The sequence below is a fragment of the Myotis lucifugus genome, unplaced genomic scaffold, assembly GCF_000147115.1.
Source record: "Myotis lucifugus unplaced genomic scaffold, Myoluc2.0 scaffold_282, whole genome shotgun sequence".
Taxonomy (NCBI): Eukaryota; Metazoa; Chordata; class Mammalia; order Chiroptera; family Vespertilionidae; genus Myotis; species Myotis lucifugus.
This window is the reverse complement of record NW_005871330.1, coordinates 679,553-706,640: the sequence shown is the minus strand read 5'-3', so window position 1 is coordinate 706,640 and position 27,088 is coordinate 679,553. Positions and strand designations below refer to the sequence as shown.

Here is a 27,088-nt window from a genome sequence, read left to right as displayed (position 1 = left end):
TTTGCTTTAATTGTCATGATGTTGACTTGGTCTGTGTTTTTATTTGACTGCTCTGCATTTTGAGTCACAGTTGGCTTTCTCCACTCCCAGACTGTAAAGGAATTCACCCAAGCCTTCTTTTAGTACTGCCGGCATTTCTTTACATTTGGATCTGATACTTGTTGTTAATCTGGTATGTGGTATGAGGTATGGATCCAAATTTATCCTCATCCAAATGGCCATCCAGCTGTCCCTCCACCGCTATTAAAGAATCTGTCTGTGCTCCGGGGACTTGAGATGCTCCCTTCATCAGAAATCAAATTCCTTGTGTATTTGGGCCGTTTTCTGGGCCTTTGATCATGTTTGTGTGTGTGTGTGTGTGTTTTTTTGTCTCTTCAGGCACCAGCACACATTCTTCACTATTGATGTTATCGTGTAGGTTTTAATATCTGGTGGACTGCTTGCCCATGACTTTTCTTTTTTTCAGGCCTTTCTTTATTATTCATGCATGCAATTTAGAATCAACTATCTAGCTCTAAAAGATTATTGGTATTTTTATAGGGATTGCATTACATGTATATATTAATTTGGGTATAACTGGCATCTTTATAATATTGAATCATTGTATCATCAATAGCAAAGAAAATCTCTTTTTGTGTCTTCTGGAACCACTTTCAGGTTTTGCACAGATCTTGTTAAGTTTTTTCTACAGTGTTTTCATCTTATTTATGGCTGTGGAGTCTTTTCTTCCACCTGACATCATGTCTTCCAATTGGTTATGCAAAGTTTTTTTTCTTCCTTTTTTAAAAAAATATATTTCATTGATTTTTTTTTTTTTTTACAGAGTGGAAGGGAGAGGGAGAGGGATAGAGACTTAGAAACATCGACGAGACAGAAACATCGATACAGCTGCCTCCTGCACACTCCTTACTGGGGATGTGCCCGCAACCAAGGTACATGCCCTTCACCGAATTGAACCTGGGATCCTTCAGTCCGCAGGCAAATGCTCTACCCACTGAGCCAAACCGGTTAGGGCCAAAGTTTTTTTCTTAACAGCTCCTCAGGTGATTTTAAGGAATAGCCAACTTGAAAACCACAACTTATTATGAAAATTCAGTGTTATCCTTTGATACACAGGCTAGGGCTCAAATCTTAATCAACCCCTTCCCCCCATGCTGGCCACCTTTCTTCCAGAAGCTCTACGATCAGGGTGCTATTTGTTTTCCATTTCATCCCCTTGGCAACCTCCTGGTGATCTTTGACCTTTACCTTCCACACCCACATGCAGCCAGTGGGCTAGTTTACCTGTTTCTCTCTCCATGGCCTTGTCCAGTCTCCTGCATTAGATTTCATTCCTATCTTCCAACCCCTTGGCAAGGCTCTGGGCCAGGTCTGTGTCTTTGCCGCCTCCTTTCCCTCGGAATAAAATGACCGTCTTCTCCCGGCCTGCTCAAAGCAATCTTCCCTGCTCCCATCATGCTGCTCGGTGCTCCCAGCCACAGGCCCATGAGCCATCCAGCCCCTGCCGGCTGGGACAGGACGGCAGCAGGGCCCACCTGCGGCAGGGATTCCCTCCTCTTTGCCAGCCCGAGTGGCTCAAGCCTTGCCCATGCTCATCTTTAGTCCTTGCCGTGGGTTTCCCCGACTGGAGTTATCTCCGCACTGGCCACCTTTTAGCACCGGCTCTCCCTCTCACTTGCAGGCTGAGGTGGGACGTTTTCAGTAAGTTTGCTCTGATTGACTTCACAAACAGGTGGCTCACTTCCTAGTTCCTGACCATCCCTCCCTGAACCCCCCAGACACCTAGCAGGAGGGTCCACATCCGAGTGGGTGAGCATTTACGGTGCTTTGCACTTGCCTGTACATCGAAATTTTTCATAATAGAAAGTGGGGAAAGGGGCGTTTGTGGAATTGAATTCAAGGGGCGGTAAGGCCTCTGCTTCCATTTCACCCGAGGCTCTGGGCATTGGCAGCAGTCTTGGCTCAGAGTAGGTCCTCGTTTCCCAGACACTCAATTCCCTCCCAGTGGGACGCCGGGAAGGCACTGGGGCCGGGAGGCACCTGCTCCTGAGAGAAGCTGACCTCATGCTCCGGGGACAGTGGCCTGAGCACTCGGTGTACAGCCCGAGCCGGTGGCCACGCGGAGCAGGGGTGGCAGGTGCGGAGGACAGTTTGGGAGGAAGAGTGGGGCTTGGGGAGGGGGCGCAGCGGCCCCCCACTTACTGCCTCCGGAGCCAGTGAGCATTCCTGAGACAATACGTGTTCTTTCCAGCTCATCCAAAAATAAATGCAGCTCTCCGCCCGGCTGCGGGGATTAGCTCTGCCTGGGGGATGGCTGGACCAACAAGGGCTCCTCCTCGTCCCCCAAAGCCGGCTAATAATACACGGATAAGTCATCTGACCCGGTGATCCCGGGAGGAATCCCACCCAGTAGAGGACCCAGTTAGCCCCTGAGGACTGCCCTTGAAGCAACAAGAGGTTCTCTTCTTTGATATTTTTCTCTCTCTGGATGGAATCTTTTGTGAAAAATATATTATATATGTCCATCCCCCCTCCCCCTTCATCTCAATGAAACAAATGTTCAACATAGTCCACTCAGGCTCATCAGAAAGGCAGTGGTACTGCGTGTGCCTAACACTGGGAACCTTCACGTGACAGACACAGCGGCAGGCACAGTGTCTGAGAAGCTAACATCCTGCTGAATGCCCATAACCACTGATGTTTCTCTCTCTCCCTCCCTCTCCCTGCTTCTCTGAAATCAATAAAAATATATCTAAACTGCTTTCTATGTGGCCATTTCGGTAGTCACTTCCGTCTTCAGGGTTTCTTCTGGAGGGCTGCGTTTCATGCCTAACCGGATCCTCTGTTTTATGGCCGTGGGCAGCGTCCTGCCCGCCACTTGCTCATATGCAGAAGGAGGTCGGGCAGCAAGTGCGCTCTACGACCTTCCATCTGAACCCTCTGATTCGACAGGAAGTTTGAGGAGAGAAGGAGGATGGGTAGCTGGAGAGGCTGGGGAAGGCCGGCAGCATTTCAGAGCCTGTACTGGGCTCGGTGATGTGACATCTGCTCCTTCACGGTGCTCACACAGTCCCGGGGGAAATACGTCCTTCAGTTCCTGAGCGTGGGTATGCGTGTGGTTACACAGAGACCTGGGTGAGCTGGTGACCGAGAAGGACAAATCCAAACGGACCCATGTTCTTCTCCCACAAAGGCCCTCCCCACAGCGCTCCTGTGTTTAAGAAGGCACTGCCAGCGCCAGCCCCACCCTCCGTCTGCCCGGCATCCCTCGCCGCCTGAGAGGTAGCCAGGGCCCTTTGCACTGTCCCTTGGCTCCACGGGGCCTGAGAACACCTGCCCCACAGGTGACATTTATCTGTCCCGCAGGAAGGAGTCAGCAGCCTTTCCCCTACAACAGGCACTCAATAAATGTGTTGCATTGAATTTCTATCGCCCAAATCTGAAAAACAATTTATTCATCATTTATAATATAAACTATTAAGCATAAAGGCTGCATCTTCCTTTTCTTTTGTATCTTTTTGAAGTCCTCTGTATAGGGGCCAGCATACAGCAGGTGTTTCATTAATGTCCCCACACCTCTTTGAGTAACCTCCATACCTGGGCTTGGTATGGGTGGGAGCAGGCAGTCCTTATTCTTAAGTGGGGACCGTTGACACACAGCTCTATTTCGAATTAACAACCATAGCTTGCCCTCTGGCCGCTCCAAAGGATTTGATCAGAAAAAGTGGGGTAAAACAAGCGAAAAGTAGAATGGAATGGGCAATAGCTTCAACTATACCCTTGCTCTTCTCTGAGCTTTATTTTTCCAATCCTGATTTAGAAACAACCACACTTGTAAGACACCCCCACACCCCACCCCCGTTCTCTGCAGGCCACCGCTGTCCCCCGGCCCCCCGCCTAGGCCAGCAGCTGGTTTTTCCTAATCGGTCATACATCTTAGTAACAACAGGGCCTTCGCAGCTGTTGCTGGGAATACTAGCGGGTGGGATAGCGCTCAGCACTAATTTACTGGTCCTACTGGTGCTTGAGAAAGGATCACGTTGATATGCTGCTAGTGAAACGGAAAGGTGCACAGGGAGAGGAGAAGAGGGCGGAGCGGGGAGGGAGGGAAGGAGAATTACTATTGTTGCCGTTGTTCCTCGCATAAGTTTTATAATCACACAGTCCTGCCACAACCCTGTGTTGTGACAAAAGTCTACTCAAATCTCCAGGAGGATGGGAACATTTTCAGTTTCGTTCATTCTCCTGTAAGATGAGGTTTCTGCGGCCAGTCTGACTGCTCTGTCCCCGGGCAGGGCTCCCCCTGATGTCGCAGCCTGGTAGCTGCCTGCGCGGTGATCAGGCAGGGCCTCCCCAGCCAGGCTGGTCCGTCACGTCGCCAGCCCCAAGTTCAGCAAAAGGCATCTCAAACTCCCAACTTTCTATAGTTGGAAGAATGGCTATAATCCTGCTCATTTCTATATATACCTTTCCCCTGGCAACAACGCCAAAAAAACGTGAGGCAGGAGCTGCTTCTCAGCCTGCGGTGTGGTCATTCTCTTTCCAAATATAGAGAAGGAATGAGCCAGGGGGGTGAGTGGGGCCTATAAAAGCACAGCCAGCAGCAGCCCCTCCGTAGCTGCTCTCGTGGGCGGAGGTAAGTCACAGCCCCTCCGGCATGGCTCTCGCCTCGGTGTGGCCGAGCACTCCGGGCCGGGCCTTGCCTGGCTTTGCTGAGGAACAGTTAGATGTGAAGGACAGGTCCTCCTTCTGCCTCCTCTCCCCATCATGGGCAGGATCCCTGGACTCTCCATGGACCTTGGCCTGTCCAGCGGGGTGACGGTCTACCTTTGCCTCTCTGAGTGGTACAGGAACCATGGGATGTGGTGCCTTCCTGTACCCTCACCTTCCCCACCTACATGTGTGCCTGCCATGTGTCCTCTCCTCCCAAGACCAACCACACTGTCTGGGTGTCAGTCAGCCGGTCTTAGAGGTTTCTCCCTGCCCCAGGCCTAGAACCACAGCTTTTAGACAGAGATGCTGTTTTTATTGTCCACTTCTAATGGGAGGCATTGCAGACTGAACAACGGCCCAGAGTGGGCTGGTAAGAGCCAGGTTGGGGGTAGTGGGGGCTTTTACTACCTTAATGGCTTACTTGTGGGTCCTGTCCCATCTGCTCCTCCAGCTTGTCTCTGGGGTAAGTTATTAGTCCTTTCTCCTTATTTACCTAATTTATCAAGAGCTGAATCGAAGCTGGACCGGACGCCGCCAGGTGCCCTGAGCTTTCCTCTTGCGTTCTTTGCAGGTGTGATTTCCTGGGCTGCTGCGGCCTCATTGTCTGTCCTGTGTCTGTGACTCTCAGGTGAGAATTCTGGCCACGTCCCTGGCTGGCGGGAACCTGGGAGCTCAGACCAGGACAGGGAGGCTGGGGAGGAGCGGAGGGGCAGCACTTAGGAGACCTCCCAAAGGATGCGAGGTCAGATGCGACTGCTGTTCTCAGCAACTGGAGGAAGCCCCGTCGCTTTCCTTGAGGGAAGAGGTGGCCACCTTCGTTCAAAATGGTCCCAAAGTTCCTCAGCTATTTGCGACTGAGCAGGATCTCTTTGAAGAACGGCCTTTGTTTTTTATGGTGTTTATTCTAAAGCTTCCCTGGGCAACACCTGGGTTTTAAAGGGAGTGAGGTCCCGAGAGGGCTGGGCTCACCTCTCGGTCCCTCAGTCAGCCGAGCCTCAGATGACGAGGAGATGGGGTTACATGTGCTCCGCTGATTTTCCCAGCACTTACGTCTGTGGGTGGGGCTCCTGGGACCGAGCACAGCCTTGTCCGGAGCCATCGTAGAGCAGAGGCGGGCAGGCCTGGGGCTTGCTGGGAGGCAGCGGCTCACGGTGGCTTGCCTTGCAGCTGGCGCCATGAGCAGCGACACTGAAATGGAAGTGTTCGGCATGGCCGCTCCCTTCCTCCGCAAGTCGGAAAAGGAGAGGATCGAGGCGCAGAACCAGCCCTTTGACGCCAAAACCTACTGCTTTGTGGTCGACTCGAAGGAAGAGTACGCCAAGGGGAAAATTAAGAGTAGCCAGGATGGGAAGGTCACGGTGGAAACCGAAGACAACCGGGTAAGCCCCGTCCAGGCCCGCATGGCCTCCTGGCTCTCCACCTGCTCCTCCAGGCCTGGTCCATGCATCGCCCCGCCCGGCCCTGCCCCGCCCCAGGTGGCCCTGGCGCCAGTGCGCCTCTCACAGCCTCACTGTGAACTTCCGTGGAGAAAGCACCGCACATGCCGGTGCAGGTGGGAGACCTGACGCGGCTGATGAGAGGAGTTAGTGCCCACGTGGCAGAACCAAGTCTCCCGCTGGCAGCACCATCGCTACCTGCCCCCAAACGTGTCTCCCTCGCTGCCAGCAGGCGTTTTCCCTGGTGCTCGCTCCGGACCGGGGCTCACCAGCCTCTTCGCGGGAGACATGTCCGCAGGGGGCACCCGCGCAGAGGACCCCTGGTGAGCACCGTGCCTCTCCCCTTTCAGACCCTGGTGGTCAAGCCGGAGGACGTGTACGCCATGAACCCGCCCAAGTTCGACCGGATCGAGGACATGGCCATGCTGACGCACCTGAACGAGCCGGCCGTGCTGTACAACCTCAAGGACCGCTACACCTCCTGGATGATCTACGTCCGTGCAGGGGCGCCCTGGGGCCGCGGGCGGGTGGGGGAGGGGGAGAGGCCTGTGCGGTGATGGGATCTGGAGAGATTCGTGTTTGACTAAGCTGTTGAACAAAAGACAGGAAATGGAACCAAGAGGAAAGGGCGAAGAGAAGCTAGAAGATGAGAAAGCGAGGATGAATGGGACAGACAGGAAGGAGAGGGGCTGGAGGAAGGAGGGCGGAGCAGGAGGTTCCAGCGGGGGAGCAGGAACCACAGGCTTTGGGTCTCAGCTGTCACTCACCAGCTGTGGGCGGTCCAGCCACGCCCCTGCTTGAGTCTCAGGGGCCTCACCTGTAAATAGAAATTACATGTTTCCTCCTCTACTAATTGATTGTGAAAAAATAACAAAGGCAGAGGTTTTATATATATACACATGCATATATGCTTTTAACCCTCCCACAGACCTACTCCGGCCTCTTCTGCGTCACCGTCAACCCCTACAAGTGGCTGCCGGTGTACAACCCGGAGGTGGTGGATGGCTACCGAGGCAAAAAGCGCCAGGAGGCCCCGCCCCACATCTTCTCCATCTCTGACAACGCCTATCAGTTCATGCTGACTGGTAGGTTTCTGGGAGGAAGCCTGGCGTGGTGAGCAGGCAGGCGCTGGACAGGGCTCCCGAGGAGCACACGTGGTCCTGAGCCTGCCCTATTCGGCCTGCGACCTCCGCACAAAGGAGAGGGGGGTAAAGATGCTTAAAGAGCAGAAAGGCCAGTTCTCCGAGCCCCTTGCAAGCCCTGGTGAGAAGTGTGCATTTAATGCAAGTACTGGTTAAACCCTATGAAACTAAGATTTCTATGGGCCAAAACATTATTGACAGCCTCATACGGTTCAACCCGATACAATCAGAAGCCACTGCCCGGTGACAAGCCACTGGCTGGTTTTAAGCAGGGGCTTAACCCCTCTGAGCCTCATTCTCCAGCTCCCACATTGGGCTAAACCAGTGGTCGGCAAACTGCGGCTCACGAGCCACATGCGGCTCTTTGGCCCCTTGAGTGTGGCTCTTCCACAAAATACTGACTTCTGCGCACGGGCCACAAGTTTCAATCGCACTGTACGTGTGCACCCGCACGTGGTATTTTGTGGAAGAGCCACACTCAAGGAGCCAAAGAGCCGCATGTGGCTCTCAAGCTGCAGTTTGCCGACCATTGGACTAAACTAACTGCGAGAGGGCAGAGGAATTGTGCATTGAACCGTGACTGCTTGAGAGGTGGGGCAAAGGGGGAAGCTCTTTTTATATTGCCATCAGCTCCGTTTTATTTTTGCTTTTGGCAGATCGTGAAAACCAGTCCATCCTGATCACGTAAGTGTCCGGGCGCAGGGCAGTGTCAAAGCCGTGGCTGCTGTCCCCGGCGCAGGAGGCAGCGGCGACACGTGCTCTGTTCTGTCCACTGGAAAGTATTTAGAACAAAGTCCAAGCGAAAGATCGACTTGGGGTGGGCGGGAAGATACGTGGGAGGCCTCAGAGCACTGGATTGCCCACCTGGGTCAGCTCAGCCGTGGGGTTCCCTGGGCCTCTGCCTCTCTGTGTGGTACATGTGTGTCTGACGTGGCTCACAGTATGTCCAGGCCTCCGTGTGGCATCTTGGAGAGACCGTCTACGCTAACAGAACTGGTATCTCTCTCTCTCTCTCTCTCTCTCTTTCTCCCCCAACAGCGGAGAATCCGGGGCAGGGAAGACTGTGAACACCAAGAGGGTCATCCAGTACTTTGCAACAATTGCAGCAACTGGGGACCTGGCCAAGAAGAAGGACTCCAAAATGAAGGTGAGGAGATGAGGGAGGCTTGCTGCGTTTCCACGGCTGCTACCTGTTGTCTTAATTCCTGGTGAGGGCACGGGAGGCAATACCCCTTCCCCAGGAAAGGCGAGCAGGCCAGGAGTTAACCCTGAAGGACAGTGGCATCTTAGGTGGCCCGTGCAGGGCTGATGGCACAGGACCAGACCCTGTCACTGTTCTGGAAAGGGAGGCTCTGAGGAAGGTCCGCTGGGAGCATCGCAGGGAGCTCCTTCTTTTATGGCAGAATCCATCCCCCATCTCGAGAGAACTGCAGCGTGTACTCCCTTTCTAAGTGAAAATATTACAATGGTTTGAAGTGAATCAGACAACCTAACTGACTAGAGAGTCAAGGAATGCAGTATTAAAAGAACTTCAAGTCAAGTCCCTCACTATAGCTAAATAGAGCAACGTGGCAAAGGTGTGCTGAGTGAGACGTGCTGTTGATTTGGTTCGGCCTCAGATTGGCAAGGGGGAGGGAGGGACTGGCTGTGCCCTGACTGCCAGGCACACGGACAGGCAGGAGCGACTGGGGGGGAAGCATCGCTTACTGCCATTCCGCGGCTCCTTCCTCCCTTGCCCCGTGCCCAGGGGACTCTGGAAGACCAGATCATCAGTGCCAACCCGCTGCTGGAGGCTTTCGGGAACGCCAAGACCGTGAGGAACGACAACTCCTCCCGCTTTGTGAGTCCGAGTCCAGATACACTGCGGTTTTCTCTGTGGCTTATGAGACAAGCAAGGTCCCCGTCCTCACAGAGGTTACAGTCGGAGGGAAGAGACAGTGGAAGAACAAAACAAATCAGCAAGATGATTTCCGATAATGATACATTCGTATAAAGTTCAACAAGCAGGGCCTGTGATAGGGTAATGGGGCAGGGTCTCCTTCAGACAGTGTTGGCAGGGGAGGCCTCCAGGTTGGGGGGGGGGGCGTGAACCCTGAGCTCTGCAGGGTGAGGAGGAACAAAGGACAACACAAGACTCTGACATAGGAGGGGGCCTGCTGGTAGGGGAGCAGCTGCAGAGAGCTGGGCAGGGGGCGCCCATGAGGTGAGGGGAGAGGCAGAGAGACCTGTCACGTAGGTACCTGTGAGGAGGAGTTTGGATTTCACACAGGAAGCTCCGGAAGGATTCTACAGGCAGGGAAGTGACATGGTTTGATTTGCATCTAGAAAAAGACCAGTCTCTTACTTTGTTGGCTGCACGTGTGGGGTGGTTTGGAGGGAGCGTGGAATAGAGGAATGGGGAGGAAGGCACATCATCTGGAAAGAGGAGGAGGGAGGAAGAGGAGGACATAAGTAATTTCCAGCCACAGGGAATAAGGCTCCTATCACCTGGCCCAGGAGGCTGCTGGGACGCTTGGAGCCATGGTAAACACTGGGCTCCCTGTCCCCACAGGGCAAGTTCATCCGAATCCATTTCGGCACCACGGGGAAGCTGGCCTCTGCAGATATTGAAACTTGTAAGTAGATGCTTGGGACCGGATGTCTCAGGGAGGTGGGGGGCAGCTTGGAAAACAGTGCTGTGTTGTGTTCACAGATCTGCTGGAGAAATCAAGAGTGACTTTCCAGCTGAAGGCTGAGAGAAGCTACCACATCTTCTACCAGATTCTTTCCAACAAGAAGCCGGAGCTCATAGGTGAGCAAGTCCCCAGCGGGGCTGGTCTTTCAGGCACTTCGGCTCTGACATCACTGGTCCAGGTAGAGCCGTACCTATATACATAGGGGACTCTGCAGACAACAAAGTTTGTTTTCAAGATGAGATGTAGGTATATTGACAGTGACGTGCCAATTTGAAAAAAACAAAACAAAACAAAACAAATCCGATGGGCAGCAACAGATGAAACCACTACTGAACTCAGCGCTGGTTTATAAAAGCCTTTTGAGCAGCTAAACATTTAATTGACATGTAGCGCCCTCTTGTGTTCGAGCACAGAAACCCATCTTTCACCAAATGCTGTGAGGCCAATGCAAAAATCAATGAGCAATCCAGCCTGTGGAGCGTCCCTGCCCTTTGTTCTGCACCTAAAGGGGCCTGTGCACACGCTCTTCCACGCCCTTTGGCTGTGTTTGCTCAGACTTCTGGTCCCAAGCCTGGGAACAGGCCACAGCTTTTCAACCTGTGCTCCCCTCCCCCAGACTCCGCCAGCTTCCCTTTTACCTGCTCTGAACCTTCTTCACTAAGCGCCATTTGCATGCAGAGCAAGACTTTAAATACTGCGCTCTGCCTGGGTTCTTCCTCTACACTGCACGGGCCGGCTGCACTGTCTTCCCCTCACACTTTATATCCAGGCAGAGCCTGAGCACCGAGAGGCTGTTTAGAGATCTCTAACTCTAACTCTAACTCTAACTCTAACTCTAACTCTAACTCTAACTCTAAATCCAATTTGGGCTCCAGCAGTAAGAGATTCAAACCTGAACGTAGGAGCTCAAACCCTCTGGTGGATGTTCTCTTCGAATCTATGCGACCTCCTGTAACTACTCATTTCAGAGCTGCTGCTGATTACGACCAACCCTTACGACTACCCGTTCATCAGCCAGGGCGAGATCCTGGTGGCCAGCATTGACGATGCGGAGGAGCTGCTGGCCACGGATGTAAGTAGAACAGAGAGAGGTGCGGGGTGCTCGTCCTGGGCCCTGGGGTCAGCCGGCTGACGTGCCCTTCTTTCCATGCCAGAGTGCCATTGACATCCTGGGCTTCACTGCAGAGGAGAAGTCCGGGCTCTACAAGCTCACGGGCGCCGTGATGCACTATGGGAACATGAAGTTCAAGCAGAAGCAGCGGGAGGAGCAGGCAGAGCCTGACGGCACCGAAGGTACAAAGTCACCGAGACAGGGTGTGAGCCAAGCATGTCAAACTCCAGCTGGCGGGCCACATGCCGCGAGTTCGACATGCTTGATGTAACCCAAGGTCGGTGGGTGTTCAACTGAGGCTGTTTGAACCTCTCCAGGGCTCAGAGGCCTGTAGGCACTGGTAGCACCCGTGTTTGCCGAACGGCTAGAATGGCCCGGTTTCAGCTGCAATGAGCAGTGATCGGAGCTTTCTGGAACCCCTCTGTCTTTCAGACAATCTGCCATGTTCTCGGGGGGACTTAGCTTCCAGTGGCCACATGTACGCCGTTTAGAGATACGAAAAGTAAAACCCCCTGAGACAAACGGAGCCACCTCTGCAGCATCTGGATGACTTTCAAAGCGTCTCTTCTTCGTTGCCAACTTCAGGGCTCCCCTTTGAACCGTCTTTCTTCTCTTGGCAGTGGCTGACAAGACAGCCTACCTGATGGGCCTGAACTCCTCAGACCTCCTGAAAGCCCTGTGCTTCCCCCGGGTGAAAGTCGGGAATGAGTACGTGACCAAAGGTCAAACTGTGGACCAGGTAGGCGGCCCTTCGGGGCGGGGAAGGGATGCGGGTCCACGGCGGCCGCTGCCGGCAGGCTCATCCTGGTCTTGCCCACAGGTCCACCACGCTGTGAATGCCCTTTCCAAGTCAGTTTACGAAAAGCTGTTTCTGTGGATGGTCACTCGCATCAACCAGCAACTGGACACGAAGCTGCCAAGACAGCACTTCATTGGGGTTTTGGACATCGCTGGCTTCGAGATCTTCGAGGTTTGTGTTGCTCGTGTTCATGCTTTCATGTGGCCTGTGTGAGGGAATTGGTTCTCATGATTCCGTAGGGGCGATGTTGAGGTGGCCGCCATGTCACAGCATCACATCTTGTAGGAAAACTAGACGGAGGGTGAATCAAGTAGAAGAGAATGTGAAGAGGGTTTGTATGATTTTAAGAGGGGTTGTATTACTTTAAGAGAGGGGAATATTTGTGTCAAGTACAATTTTAAAGGCTTAGCCCAATGAATAAAAAATATCTCAAATGCAATTACTGACTTAGGGAGAGCCAAGCAAATAATTTGATAATAAGCCAATCATGCAATATTTTGCATAAATATCCTCCTAGCATAGAGCCATTCATCAAAGTGTATATTGGTGTCTACCAGATAGAAGACATGAAGGTAAATAAAAGATGAGCTTGCAGTCTGTAGAGGAAGATGAGAAGTATATAAGGCGCACTGGGGAGTAACTACAAAATAAGACTCTGTGGTGGGTGCACAGGCGAGGACCCGGCCCTGGGAGCTCAGGAGAGGGAGACACACCTGCTAGACGGAGGTGCAGAGGAGACTCCAAAGAGGAGGCATGGCCTGAGCTCGGCCCTGGAGACTGTGACCATATCTGAAAGCGAAATGAGCTGGCTGGAGCCGAGCAACGAGGGGGGAGGTGGAAGGGTCTTTGCCTTAGAAAGAGGTCTAACTTTTCACATGAACATTGCATTTTGGTGTTAGTACAACAGCCTGGAGCAGCTGTGCATCAACTTCACCAACGAGAAACTGCAACAGTTTTTCAACCACCACATGTTCGTGCTGGAGCAGGAGGAGTACAAGAAGGAAGGCATCGAGTGGACGTTCATCGACTTCGGGATGGACCTGGCTGCCTGCATCGAGCTCATCGAGAAGGTAGCCTGTCTGTCCACTCAGTGGCCTCTCCTCGCACCCTCCGCGGTTCACCACCGCAGCTCTTGTTTACCACATGCCTTTCGCCCTAATCTAGCCCATGGGCATCTTCTCCATCCTGGAGGAGGAGTGCATGTTCCCCAAGGCCACAGACACCTCCTTCAAGAACAAGCTGCATGACCAGCACCTGGGCAAGTCCAGCAATTTCCAGAAGCCCAAGGTCGTCAAAGGCAAGGCCGAGGCCCACTTCTCGCTGGTGCACTACGCGGGCACCGTGGACTACAGCGTCTCGGGCTGGCTGGAGAAGAACAAGGACCCCCTGAACGAGACGGTGGTCGGGCTGTACCAGAAGTCCTCCAACAGGCTCCTGGCTCACCTCTATGCCACCTTTGCTACCACGGACGGTAACCGACTCCCCAGAGTGCCCTGTAGTCATGCCTCCTCCTTCCAATCCAGCCCACAGGACCCCCAAACCCCTAGTGGCCTGCTAACAAGTGCGCGCCAACGTCATTTCTTCCAGTTGACAGCGGAAAGAAGAAAGTTGCCAAGAAGAAGGGCTCTTCCTTCCAAACTGTCTCTGCCCTTTTCAGGGTAAGGAAAACACGCGTTGATTTGCTTGTCGCTGGTTTGAGTCATTGCAACATGAGCAATGGAGGGATTCTAAGCTCGATTATTCGAGAACAGCAGTGTGGTCTTAATCTGGTCACTGTCACTTGGTGAGGTGCTGGTGTGATGATGTTTAAGGGAGGTCTGACAGAGGTAGGACTGGAACTTAAGGGTCATTTGGTTCTGTAACTAGCTGGGCTGGCTGGGCTGGGAGTGGACCCTCCGCACAAACTTTCTCACTTGCCCGAAGGACAGGGGCAGGAGCACCGCATTCACCCAGGGGGCTGCGTACATCTCTTTATTGATCTCAGAGGGCATTTTCTACTTCGTTAGTCTCTGGCCCGCTGTGAAACAAAAGACTATTATTATATAAGGTTGTGGGTTTTGTGTGTGTGTGTGTGTGTGTGTGTGTGTGTGTGTGTGTTGCCCACTCCTCTAGCCATAGGACTATTAAAAGAGTTAAATAGCTCCATCATTCTTTAGAATCCATAATGTTTAAAATATGCATCTTACTTTTTATTACAATATTTCTCTGTGTTTGGAAAAGCCTACAGTAAGCTGTCAAATTTAATCTTTTTCTTTCAGGAAAACCTGAACAAGCTAATGTCCAATTTAAGAACTACGCACCCTCACTTTGTGCGCTGTATAATTCCCAACGAAACCAAAACCCCAGGTGAGACAGTGGCGGCTCTCTGGGTGCGGCCGGTCTCTGGAAATGCTGTTCAGAGCTGACGTCCTTGCTTCCTTCCTCAGGGGCCATGGAGCACAGCCTGGTCCTGCACCAGCTGCGCTGTAACGGGGTCCTGGAGGGCATCCGCATCTGCCGGAAGGGCTTCCCCAACCGCATTCTCTACGGGGATTTTAAACAAAGGTGTGTCATAAATATTCTACACAATTCTTGATAAGATGTGCACATACTGAAATTTGAGAGAGAGAAATACTGATGAAAAAAAAAACACTTCAACAGAACAATTAGGGACCTTCCATGTAATATGAATAACCTTCCACATGGCCACAGTGTACATACATCCTTCCTCCACATTTTCTCAGGAGCTTATTTGATGAGCACATGGCAGAAAGCACCTGGACTGGGGATCGGGAGGCCTAGCCTCTAGAACAGTGATGGCGAACCTATGACACGCGAACTCATTTTTTTGGTTGATTTTTCTTTGTTAAATGGCATTTAAATATATAAAATAAATATCAAAAATATAAGTCTTTGTTTTACTATGGTTGCAAATGTCAAAAAATTTCTATATGTGACATGGCACCAGAGTTAAGTTAGGGTTTTTCAAAATGCTGACACGCCGAGCTCAAAAGGTTCGCCATCACTGCTCTAGGACATGACCCAGCATGTGATTATGGCAGCTTTCTTTCTCTTTCTGGACCTTGGCTTTCTTCACAGGAAGAGAGACTGAACTGAACGGTCTCCAAGGTTAATGATTTTGCTAATAGTCTCTGATTGCTTCTGTGTCTACAATGGCAGATACCGAGTGCTGAATGCCAGTGCAATCCCAGAGGGACAGTTCATCGACAGCAAGAAAGCTTGTGAAAAGCTGTTGGCCTCCATCGACATTGACCACACTCAGTACAAATTTGGACACACCAAGGTGAGCCTCAGTTCTGACAGCTGCTGGCCTTGAGTCCCTTGTCGACTTCCGCAGACACGGACTCATGCCGTCCTTCTCCCCTCTAAGGTGTTCTTCAAAGCTGGCTTGCTGGGAACCCTGGAAGAAATGCGCGATGACCGCCTGGCCAAACTGATCACTCGGACACAGGCTGTGTGCAGAGGGTTTCTCATGCGCGTGGAATTCCAGAAGATGGTGCAGAGAAGGTGAGTGGGGTCTGTATTCAAACATGAGGTCTTCTGAGGATGTGTGTGGGGGTGTGTCTTGCTGAGAAATAACCAATATATTGTTTTTAGGGAGTCCATCTTCTGCATCCAGTACAATGTCCGCGCCTTCATGAACGTCAAGCACTGGCCCTGGATGAAGCTCTTCTTCAAGATCAAGCCCCTCCTCAAGAGTGCGGAGACCGAGAAGGAGATGGCCACCATGAAGGAAGAGTTCCAGAAGACCAAGGATGAACTGGCCAAGTCGGAGGCAAAGAGGAAGGAGCTGGAGGAGAAGCTGGTGACTCTCGTACAAGAGAAGAATGACCTGCTGCTCCAAGTACAGGCTGTATGTGTTTAGAAATCTTTTTGTTTTCACCTTTCTTCTAGAATCGATTATTTAAGAAAACTAGAATTTTGGTGGAAGTTTTGCTTTTCGGTTCAGATGCTTCATAAAGAACTTCATATATAACAAAATACTGGAATGTCACACGCCTTATCTCATTAAAGCAAATCATGATTCTTTTGTTAAAGGAAAGTGAAAACTTGTTGGATGCCGAGGAAAGGTGTGATCAACTGATCAAAGCCAAATTCCAGCTGGAGGCTAAAATCAAGGAGGTGACCGAGAGAGCTGAGGATGAGGAAGAGATCAATGCTGAGCTGACGGCCAAGAAGAGGAAACTGGAGGACGAATGTTCAGAACTGAAGAAAGACATCGATGACCTTGAGCTGACACTGGCCAAGGTTGAAAAGGAGAAGCATGCCACAGAGAACAAGGTACGCTGTGGGTCTTTCCCGTATGATGTTGTCATTGCAAACCAAGCTGTATCTCTTCTTACAGTTGCTTGTGGCTTCTTCTTAGGTTAAAAACCTGACTGAGGAGCTGGCTGGGTTGGATGAAACCATCGCAAAGTTAACCAGGGAGAAGAAGGCCCTCCAGGAGGCCCACCAGCAGACCCTGGATGACCTCCAAGCTGAAGAAGACAAAGTCAACTCTTTGAGTAAAACCAAGAGCAAACTGGAACAGCAAGTCGATGATGTAAGTAAACACTGCTAGCTGGCAGTCCTAGAACTTCAGGGTTGAAAGAGCTGCCCTCCCCCCTCCCCAACCCTCCGGCGTAAAAGCATTTGTTCTCAAGAAGGAAATGATGCCTTTTGCAGCTGGAAAGCTCCCTAGAGCAAGAAAAGAAGCTCCGGGTAGACCTGGAACGGAACAAAAGGAAGCTGGAGGGAGACTTGAAGCTTGCCCACGAGTCCATATTAGATCTGGAGAATGACAAGCAACAGCTGGATGAAAGGCTCAAGAAGTATGCGCTCAAACCACTGGTTTCAATTTTGCAACTGACTGAGTGATTTAAATTCTGCAGGTTAACTGGTCTTTTGTCTTCACACATTCTCCATTTCCCTTCACAGGAAGGATTTTGAATATAGTCAACTGCAGAGCAAAGTGGAAGATGAGCAGACCCTGGGCCTCCAGTTTCAGAAGAAAATCAAAGAGCTCCAGGTAGGAGGTGTTTGGGATTTCTCTCTTACATGCGGTCACTCACAGTGCACTGGGTGTTCTGTGCTACAAGCCATTTTGAGCAAGTGGTCATGCCATGGGCCTGCCTGCCTCAGCGCTTTCCTTTCTGCTAGGCTGCCAGAGCGTGTGAATACTGTTTTATATAATCTTAAGTAAAATCCATAATTGAAGTATTTGAGTCAACAGTTCATTGGATGGACAATATCCTGGGTTGATCACTGTGGGGTAAGGACCAGGCTGGTGCAGGAAAAGGTCATATTAAAGAAAATTAGCAATCTTCCTAGCTCTCTGGGGGCGGTTCCAGAATTGGTCTGTTAATGGGGATGGGAACTAGCCTGCTCTTGGCAGGCCGAGTGAGTGGCTCGGGGGCTGACTGGCTCACAGGCTCGCATCGAGGAGCTGGAAGAAGAGATTGAGGCGGAGAGGGCGACTCGTGCAAAGGCAGAGAAACAGCGCAGCGACTACGCCCGGGAACTGGAGGAACTGAGCGAGCGGCTGGAGGAGGCGGGAGGCGTCACCTCCACCCAGATCGAGCTGAACAAGAAGCGGGAGGCCGAGTTCCTGAAACTGCGCAGGGACCTGGAGGAGGCCACCCTGCAGCACGAAGCCACGGCGGCTGCTCTGAGGAAGAAGCACGGGGACAGTGTGGCCGAGCTCGCCGAGCAGATAGACAACCTGCAGAGGGTCAAGCAGAAGCTGGAGAAGGAGAAGAGCGAGTTCAAATTGGAGATCGACGACCTCGCCAGCAACGTGGAGAGTGTGTCGAAATCCAAGGTACCTGGGCACAATGCTTTGGATGCAAGGGACCTCCTGGGTCATTCAAATCTCAAGACTGACTGACTTTTCTCCTCTTCCTCCATCCTTTAGGCAAATCTGGAAAAAATATGCCGAACTCTGGAGGATCAGCTAAGTGAGGCCAGGGGCAAGAACGAGGAGGCTCAGAGGAGCATGAGTGAGCTGACGGCACAGAAGTCTCGTCTTCAGACAGAGGCTGGTGAGCGATGGGAGACGGGGAGGGGCGCCCCCTCAGGGAGCCCTAACAGGGGCAACTGGGCAAAACAAAAGAGTCGACTTTGTTTGGGGGAGAATTTCTACAAAAGTACTTTTTCAGGAAAGAAACTATTGGAATAACCCAGAAAAAGAGCTGCTCAGAATATTCTGAAGGAGGAGAACAGAGTGCGAGTTCAGTAAAAACAAGAGAGAGAGGTAGGCCAGAAAGAGAAGGGACTCAAATTGTCATGTGGTTGAAACTCTTTCAGAAGGAATAGAACCTGAGCTGAAAGAGGCTGAGAGGCAGAACTTGGGCTAGAAACCGAGCCCCAGGGCCTTCCTACTTCTTGCTGCACGTGTTTTCAGATTGTCTGCGATCAAGACAATAAGGAAAGGAACATGGCCACTTTGCACGGGCTCTTGGTGTGCACTAACTATCAGGGGACATTACTGGGGGCTTTCCCTGGGAATGTGGCTTCCCCAGCCCTGGTCCTGCGGCCCATCATCACAGGCGGACCAATCCCTCACCAGCAGCCACAACAAGGCAGTGAAGACAGGAAGTTTAGTTGCCATTCCAAAATAACCTTCGGGTTCTAGCGTCCTAAAGCCTCTCACCCCCTCCTTTCTTCTCTTACCTCCATATACATGCAAACCTGAACTTAGCATATTCATCCAGGAGACTACCTTCAAACCGTTAGAGATAGCGAGTCCTTGGAAAAGCACTATTTCCCTTAATGACAAATCAACAAACAGCTGGAAACACCAGCCACTGGGAGGTCCTGAGGGAGTGTTTCCATGTCCCTGGTCATGTCTAAATTTACACTTGTCCCCATGAGTTATGTTGACGGAGTCACTTCACATTTCTAGTCCTTTACAACAATACTTCTCAGGTCGGGCTTTCATTTTCCTTCTCACGGACTCACCCCTTGACCCCCAAGAAAGGACCACACCTTATCATTTACTCTCTCCCAGATCTTCTTACAGTGCCTTACACACTATAGGAACTTGCTAAGTGAATGAATTGATGGGTGCGCTCATGAAACCTTTCTTTCTGGACACAGGGGAGCTGAGTCGCCAACTGGAAGAAAAGGAAAGTATAGTATCCCAACTCTCTAGGAGCAAGCAAGCTTTCACCCAGCAAACAGAGGAGCTCAAGAGGCAGCTGGAGGAAGAGAACAAGGTACTATCTGAGCGAGCGCTTCTCTGAGCTAGTTTTCAAGTACCACCGAGCAACTTTGTTCAGTAGGTGCTGAGAGGAGGAACAGACTTGGATTGTGACATGCACACGGCGTTAAAATATCAATCCCCCAGGGGCTCCTCTCTTTCTTAACCATTCTTAGGCCAAGAACGCCCTGGCCCACGCCCTGCAGTCCTCTCGCCACGACTGTGACCTGCTGCGGGAACAGTATGAGGAGGAGCAGGAAGCCAAGGCCGAGCTGCAGAGGGCACTGTCCAAGGCCAACAGCGAGGTTGCCCAGTGGAGGACCAAGTATGAGACGGACGCCATCCAGCGCACGGAGGAACTGGAGGAAGCCAAGTGCGCAACTCTATTTACCTTTAGAACTTGAACTCTTAAACGAGCGGTTCTCAACCTGTGGGTCGCGACCCCTTTGGGGGTCGAACGACCCTTTCACAGGGGTCGCCTAAGACCATCGGAAAACACATATATAATTACATATTTTTTTGTGATTAATCACTATGCTTTAATTATGTTCAATTTGTAACAATGAAATTGAGGGTCACCACAACATGAGGAACTGTATTAAAGGGTCGCGGCATTAGGAAGGTTGAGAACCACTGCCTTAAATGATCATGTGATAGAGGGCCCTGACTTTAGAACTGCTAGGGAATGAACTTGTTTTGTGACTAGATGTCCCCCCATCTCACGCCTTTGCGTGCGGCGCTGTGCCATTGGAGGGACCCGCCTTTGCGCATTTCCTGAGATAGGCCACTTGGATCTTGGCTAGAGGCAAGGCAGGCTGTGGGTCACTGATTTCCAGCAGCCAGGAGGCTCTCCTGAGCTTAGGAGAGCAAATGCACGTTTGAATCACAAGGTTAGTGATTCCAACATGATGAATAGTGATGTCCAAGAGGCTGGAAACTGAAACAGCATCTGCTTCTCTTTCCCATCCTCCAAGGAAAAAGCTCGCTCAGCGCCTTCAAGATTCCGAGGAACAGGTTGAGGCAGTGAATGCAAAGTGCGCTTCCTTGGAGAAGACCAAGCAGAGGCTGCAAGGGGAGGTCGAGGATCTGATGGTGGACGTGGAAAGAGCCAACTCCATGGCCGCAGCCCTGGACAAGAAGCAGAGGAACTTTGACAAGGTGCGGGGTCAGCCCTGTGCGGGGTCAGCCCTGTGCTGCTGAACACTATGATGCGGGGAATGCCTGTGGTTGTGTGAGGAGGAGACTGGGTCCCCTCCTGCCCTGCTGCACAGGGCCCTGTGAGGTTGGGCCAGTCCCCGAACTTCACTGAGCTCTGGTTCCCTCCTCTGTAAAATGAAATGGGAGTGGGATGGGGCTGGAGTTCCTTTCAAACATTGGCAGTGGAGACAAACCTGTTTCTACAAACATCCCCCCGCCACCCCACCCCCCCCACCCCCGTGCCGTCTGCTGGCCTATCTGGGTAGCTGACGCGCAGGAACAGAACCTGGGCACTAGGAGAAGCTTTCTGGGAGCCCCCTGGTGAGATGGCAGAAAGGTTGAGTTGAACCAAAGTTTTAATGAAATCTTTAAAAGTGCAGGCCCATTTCCATGTTAGGAAAAGGGTAATTATGCTCAGCTAATTCCTTCTCAGAGGATCCATTTGCTTTTTGGAGACAATCGTTACTGATCAGTTATGGATCTTGAATAAATCCACAGAACAAAATCTTAGCTAGTCCGCCAATGAAGAGCAAGGAGCTGGGCAAGAGACACCCCAACTCTGAGCTTTCCCTCAGGGTGGCTTGTAGTTAGAAGCTGGGGGCGGAGCTAGTCAGCGGGCCACCTCCTTGCCTGTCCCAGGTGCTGGCCGAATGGAAAACGAAGTCCCAGGAGAGCCAGGCGGAGCTGGAGGCGGCCCTGAAGGAATCCCGCACCCTGAGCACCGAACTCTTCAAACTGAAAAACGCCTACGAAGAAGCCTTAGATCAACTTGAAACTGTGAAACGAGAAAACAAGAACTTGGAGCGTAAGCAGTTTAAACCTCCTGAAACCTCCCTCTCCCAGCTGCCGAGGGTGATGCGGGCTCCCATTTCTGTGCCGCAGGCTCGAAGAGCGTTCATGGGAGGGGCTATTTTGGGGTCTTTCTCCCTAGACCAGTGGTTCTCAACCTTCCTAATGCCGCGACCCTTTAATACAGTTCCTCATGTTGTGGTGACCCCCAATTTCATTGTTACAAATTGAACATACTTAAAGCATGGTGATTAATCACAAAACCAATATGTAATTATATATGTGTTTTCCGATGGTCTTAGGTGACCCCTGTGAAAGGGTCGTTCGACCCCCAAAGGGGTCGCGACCCACAGGTTGAGAACCGCTGCTCTAGAGCATCTTATCTGTAGGAAACAGCATCCTTAGAATTGTAATAAACTAGGGAAAAGGATCTAGTTGATGCCACCTGCCCGGGAACCCGTGCAGAGGGGTTCAAATGCATCACAACTCACTTCTTTGCAGAGGAGATAGCGGACCTCACAGAACAAATTGCTGAGAATGGCAAAACCATCCATGAACTGGAGAAATCGAGAAAGCAGATTGAGCTGGAGAAGGCAGACATCCAGCTGGCTCTGGAGGAAGCGGAGGTGAGCGGACGCTGGGGTGGCGCAGGCGCCATGAGGCCATGGTGGGTGCCACCCTGGCAGGCTAGCTGGTCCCACCGTCTTCATTGTTGCCTCTGTAGAACCCACAGTCTGAAATCTGCACCCTTCCTATCAAACAGCATAACTGCGGCGTTGAATGGGATAATACTGTGAATTGTTTTAAATGTATTGGGAAAATCATTACACTTAAAATAGGTCTAAAAATGCGATTTTACAAAATCTTAGATGAGTTTAAAATATACACAAGGTTTCCCAGCTGTGGTGGCCCAGTGGATTGAGCATTGTCCCATGGACCAGGGGGTCCCAGGTTCGAGTCCAGGTCAGGACACATGCCTTTGTTGTAGGCTCGATCCCCAGTGGGGGGCGTGCAGGAGGCAGCCAATCAATTAGTCTCTCTCATCATTGGTGTTTCTGCCTCTCTCTTCCTTTCCCTTCCTCTCTGAAAACAATAAAAATATATTTTAAAAATATGCACAAGGTGTTTTACGCTCCTAAGAAATATGATCATTGCCCTAGCCGGTTTGGCTCAATGGATAGAGCATCGCCCTGTGGACTGAAAGGCCCCAGGTTCGATTCAGGTCAAGGGCATATGCCGGGTTGTGGGCTTGATCCCCAGTAGGGGGCGTGCAGGAGGCAGCCAATCAATGATTCTCTATCATCATTGATGTTTCTCTCCCTTCCTCTCTGAAATCAATAAAAATATATTAAAAAAAGAAATATGATCATTTAATGTTATCATTTCCTGATGATATAACCTAAACAAATAGTAAGGAAACATTTCATTTCTGCACTGAAGATAAATTAGGGATTTTGAATTGCAGAGTTAGGGTTACGAACATTCCATTGAAGCTTTATCACCCAGAAGGGCAGTGTGGCAGGCGTGGCACCGTCCCCGGCACTATTCCCGTGTTTTGTTCTTTAAAGGCTGCCCTTGAGCACGAAGAGGCCAAGATCCTCCGAGTCCAGCTGGAATTGACCCAGGTGAAATCGGAAATCGACAGAAAGATCGCCGAGAAAGATGAAGAGATTGAGCAGCTGAAGAGAAACTCCCAGAGAACGGTGGAGACGATGCAGAGCGCGCTGGACGCCGAAGTGCGCAGCAGGAACGAGGCCATCCGGATCAAGAAGAAGATGGAGGGGGACCTGAACGAAATTGAGATCCAGCTGAGCCACGCCAACCGCCAGGCTGCCGAGACCCTCAAGCACCTCCGGGGTGTCCAGGGACAGCTGAAGGTTCGAGAGCGCTCCGGGTGGGAAACCTCTCCTGCCTCAAACACTCAGAGGTCCTAACGCTGACCTTCCATGAGACCTTCCCTTTTCTCTGGCCAGGACACCCAGCTACACCTGGATGACGCCCTCCGGGGCCAGGAGGACCTGAAGGAGCAGCTGGCGATCGTGGAGCGCAGAGCCAACCTGCTGCAGGCCGAGGTGGAGGAGCTGCGGGCGTCGCTGGAGCAGACGGAGAGGGCCCGGAAGCTGGCCGAACAAGAGCTCCTGGACTCCAACGAGAGAGTGCAGCTGCTGCACGCCCAGGTGCGCGCAGGGAGGCGGGGAGGCAGGGGGCGACTCAGCCCCGGACGCCTGGGTAACCCCGCTCCTCTCACCCCAGAACACCAGCCTCATCCACACCAAGAAGAAGCTGGAGACAGACCTCATGCAGCTCCAGAGCGAGGTTGAAGATGCCAGCAGGGACGCAAGGAATGCGGAAGAGAAAGCAAAGAAGGCCATCACAGATGTGAGCTTCCCCCAGAGCCTGTGTGGCAGCCCTGACCGTGTCATCAAAGCCCCTGCCCTCTCCCAACCCCGAGACAGTTCCCCTGAGACAGGTGGGGCTCCCCCAGGGCACACGTGGGGTGCATTCTGCTCTGAAACCACTGCCCACCTCCCTCAAACTCAGCTGTACTCTCCTGCACATTTAAAAGGTGGATATGAGAAATACGGGAGCACAGAAAAAAACAAAAAGACCGGGAAGGATTACATTCTGTCTCTTATGCCCAAGGGGGCCATGTTCTTCTCTCCCTCCACATATGACTTATTCCACATATAAAAGTGAGACCGACAGCTGTCAAAATCCACCACATTTCACTTCACATGAAGCCGGCGTGGCTCCCAGCAGCACCTAAGCTTTCTGGGCTCAGATGTTTTAAACTCTGAGGCCACAGCACCCACAGCGCCACCTGCTGCCCGAGGAGAACATTACCTTGCAACTATTTTGCTCTCCTGCGGGTTCAGGCACACCCTGATTCCCTAGAGGCCTTCCCTTAAGCTCCCTACCCCCATACCTGTGATGCCAGGTAGCAAAGCAATCTTCCCTACGTTTCAGATCCCTTTGAGAAAATATATTGGTGATCACGAGATAACAAAAGAATTTCCTTGGGTGGGCAAAGTTCCCAGGAGGCCAGTGTAAGAAACGAAGAAAGCATTTCCCAGCCAGCCCCCGAGGTTCCTCTCTGTGCCTGGTGTAGCCCATTTCATATTCCCTATGAATGGTGGGCTCATCACCTTACCCACGGCCCTTTCTGTTAGCGTGGCTCTGGTCCTCTGGCCACCCGGGTTCGGGCAGCTCCTCGGCGTCTGACCCCTGCCTGCATCTTAGTGGCTGTGATTGGCTTTGCAGGCGGCCATGATGGCCGAGGAGCTGAAGAAGGAGCAGGACACCAGCGCCCACCTGGAGCGGATGAAGAAGAACCTGGAGCAGACGGTGAAGGACCTGCAGCACCGTCTGGATGAGGCTGAGCAGCTGGCCCTGAAGGGCGGGAAGAAGCAGATCCAGAAGCTGGAGACGCGGGTACTCGCCGCGCAAACAGCTTCCCAGCTCCTCCCGTTGGGGCTCCAGCCCCAGACTAACCCCCCCAACCGTGTCCCCAGATCCGAGAGCTGGAGCTGGAGCTTGAAGGGGAGCAGAAGAAGAACACGGAGTCCGTGAAGGGCCTGCGGAAATATGAGCGGCGGGTCAAGGAGCTAACTTACCAGGTGAGTGGGAAGGACACCGCGGCCTTTCTTCTCCGTAAAGTGCAAACGACACCTCGGTTCTGTCTTGGAGATACAGGAGGACACGCTTCAGCCCCAGGAGCCTGGCCGGACCTCACGCCGCTCTCCATCCCCATGTTCCGTTTCTAGAGTGAAGAGGACAGGAAGAACGTGCTGCGACTGCAGGATCTGGTGGACAAGCTTCAAGTGAAAGTCAAGACCTACAAGAGGCAGGCGGAGGAGGCTGTAAGTCAGCCGCGTGCGGGGCTCGGAACAGCAGCCGGTGTGTTTCTCGCAGGGAGCGCTCAGGGGGGTGCACGCTGACCTTACCTGCCCGGGCGCTTTGGTTTCAGGATGAACAAGCCAACGCGCATCTCACCAAATTCCGAAAAGCTCAGCATGAGCTCGAGGAGGCTGAAGAGCGGGCCGATATTGCAGAGTCTCAAGTCAATAAGACCCGAGACTTCACCCCCGGCAGGGTAGGTGGCTCCCGCTGCAGCGAGACTGCCGCGAGACGGAGGGCAGCAGATGAGTGCGGGACTTGCAGCCCCTGGTGACCTGTGATGTAGACATTTTTGAACTGGAAGGGGCCTTAGAGAGCCCTCAGCGTTAGAGCTGGTGGACCCTGGGTTCAGGAAGGGAAGGGGTTTGCCTAAGGTCGCAGAGCTGAGAACAGCCCCGCTAGAACCCTGGTCTGAGTCGCACTGAAAGACACACCATTCTGGGAAAGAAGGAGAGGTTCCCACTGAGACCTTTCAGTGCCCTCTGCTGGCACCGTCCTCAGTCGCGTTCCATGTCGATACCTGTAGGAGGAAGCCCAGTGTGTGGGGCTAGTTCTCTCAGGGCCAGTTTCTCATCTCTGGGTGAGTTCCTCCATGTGTGCCATTGTGCATTCTCCTGAGATCCAACAAACACCCCACGTCCCACTGAAATATACAAGCAAGCCACTGCCTGACGCTCGCCAGGAGAGGGCGCAGGAGGCAACGTGTGGGCCACATGCCCTAACTCAGGCTGCGTGCTGTCTTTGCAGATGGTGGTCCATGAAAGTGAGGAGTGAGCGACCCTCTTCTGGAACAGGGCAGAAGATATGCAAAATGTATATTTTCATGGTACCTGGTCTTTTTACTTAATTTCCATGGGACTGCTTTTCACCTGCAATAAACTTTGCTTTGTTTTCAGTCGGGGGCTCTTTCATTGTTTTCTCTTAGTGATGGGGAAGTGGTTCATTGTTTGGTGATTTTAGTGCTTAATGTTGAAATCTCAGTAAGCAGATGGCTTTATCAATTCAACTGGCATGTATGTGGAGACAGGCAGAGATTGCTCTTGTTCAAATCTGAGATTAGCTCAGAAAGAAAACGTGCTCCTAGGTAACCCCAGCTTTGGCAGTGGGAGGAGGAGAAGAGGACCAGTTTGTCAAGAGGCATCTCTCAATATGGCATGAGGGAAACCCAAGTTGAATAGGGTTAAAGGCAAGGGATTCCCCTCCCCCAATTCTATCAGGGAACCTCTGGGAAGTCTGTTGGGCAGACTTCACACAAGCACTGTGCTGACTCTTAGAAATGCACAAATGAAGACCATACACGGGGAACCTGCCACTAGGTCCCTGGCTGGGTCTACACTAGTTCAAAGCCGCACAACAGAAAATCTTAGCCCTTACCCAGGGTAAACCTGCCTTTTTCTTAAAAGACAAAATAAGTAGGAAGTCAGAATAACTCTCTGGCTGACCTGCTACTTGAAACAGCATCTTCTAACTTGGAATCATTTGTTTATTGTCATAATTAAACTTACCGGAAATGGTTGTGAAGTTCCCTTCTTTATCTGGTTCTAGAAGATTGGAGATGACCAGTCTGACTCCAGTAGAATGAAAGGCCCAGGGGGTCTCCTCGGCACCCAGCAGCGAGTTCAGCACCTGCTGGATATGTCATTTATAGAGAGGAGGCCATAATGAGGTCAGACTTGCCTATCAGTGACTTCAGATAATTGTGTCTCAAAGACCACTTTGTGCTGACTTGCTTTCAATACTCCAGGGCAACGCTGTGACTAAAGCTGGGGTGTCCTCCTGGGGGTGCTGTCCCTGAAAGGGAATCACAGCAGTGAGAGCGAGTCTGGCCCAGGCCTGAGGCCGTGCCATGGCTGGAGTCCTCAGGGCCTCCCAGGACTTCCTGGTGCTGCCCTCTGTGGAAAGGGCAGGATAGAGAAAGCAAGTGGGATTTCTCCTTACAGAGCTTTCCAATTGGTAAAGGAGGAATGGAAGAACTAGGATATCGTCATTTTTATGTGACTCAGAAATCCCAAGTGAATGATGACTACTAGTATCACCAAAATATAGACAACCAGACATTATATGCCTCATGATAGGAGTGCATGCCATGGCCTGGGGAGAATTCTTGCCCCACAATCTAACTGTGTCTGACCCAAATTAGATGTCATCA

The 27,088-nt window shown here is 51.9% G+C and overlaps 1 protein-coding gene across 1 annotated transcript; it reads left to right on the top strand.

Moving 5' to 3' along the window:
- The first annotated feature begins 5,264 nt into the window (after nucleotides 1–5,264).
- On the top strand, nucleotides 5,265–25,823 carry LOC102437626 (myosin-3). Its single transcript, XM_023763364.1, has 40 exons — nucleotides 5,265–5,341; nucleotides 5,881–6,092; nucleotides 6,500–6,643; nucleotides 7,078–7,234; nucleotides 7,948–7,975; nucleotides 8,330–8,438; nucleotides 9,039–9,131; nucleotides 9,843–9,906; nucleotides 9,984–10,082; nucleotides 10,935–11,038; nucleotides 11,121–11,259; nucleotides 11,698–11,816; nucleotides 11,898–12,047; nucleotides 12,776–12,946; nucleotides 13,041–13,347; nucleotides 13,464–13,534; nucleotides 14,135–14,222; nucleotides 14,303–14,420; nucleotides 15,036–15,159; nucleotides 15,247–15,383; nucleotides 15,474–15,729; nucleotides 15,915–16,157; nucleotides 16,243–16,419; nucleotides 16,542–16,687; nucleotides 16,794–16,884; nucleotides 17,287–17,676; nucleotides 17,770–17,896; nucleotides 18,954–19,072; nucleotides 19,233–19,429; nucleotides 20,031–20,214; nucleotides 20,893–21,058; nucleotides 21,544–21,668; nucleotides 22,611–22,919; nucleotides 23,016–23,219; nucleotides 23,296–23,421; nucleotides 24,304–24,474; nucleotides 24,555–24,659; nucleotides 24,807–24,902; nucleotides 25,010–25,135; nucleotides 25,687–25,823. The coding sequence occupies exons 2-40, from the start codon at nucleotides 5,889–5,891 to the stop codon at nucleotides 25,711–25,713; spliced, it is 5,811 nt and encodes a 1,936-aa protein (XP_023619132.1). The 5' UTR covers nucleotides 5,265–5,341; nucleotides 5,881–5,888; the 3' UTR covers nucleotides 25,714–25,823.
- The last annotated feature ends 1,265 nt before the right edge of the window (nucleotides 25,824–27,088 follow it).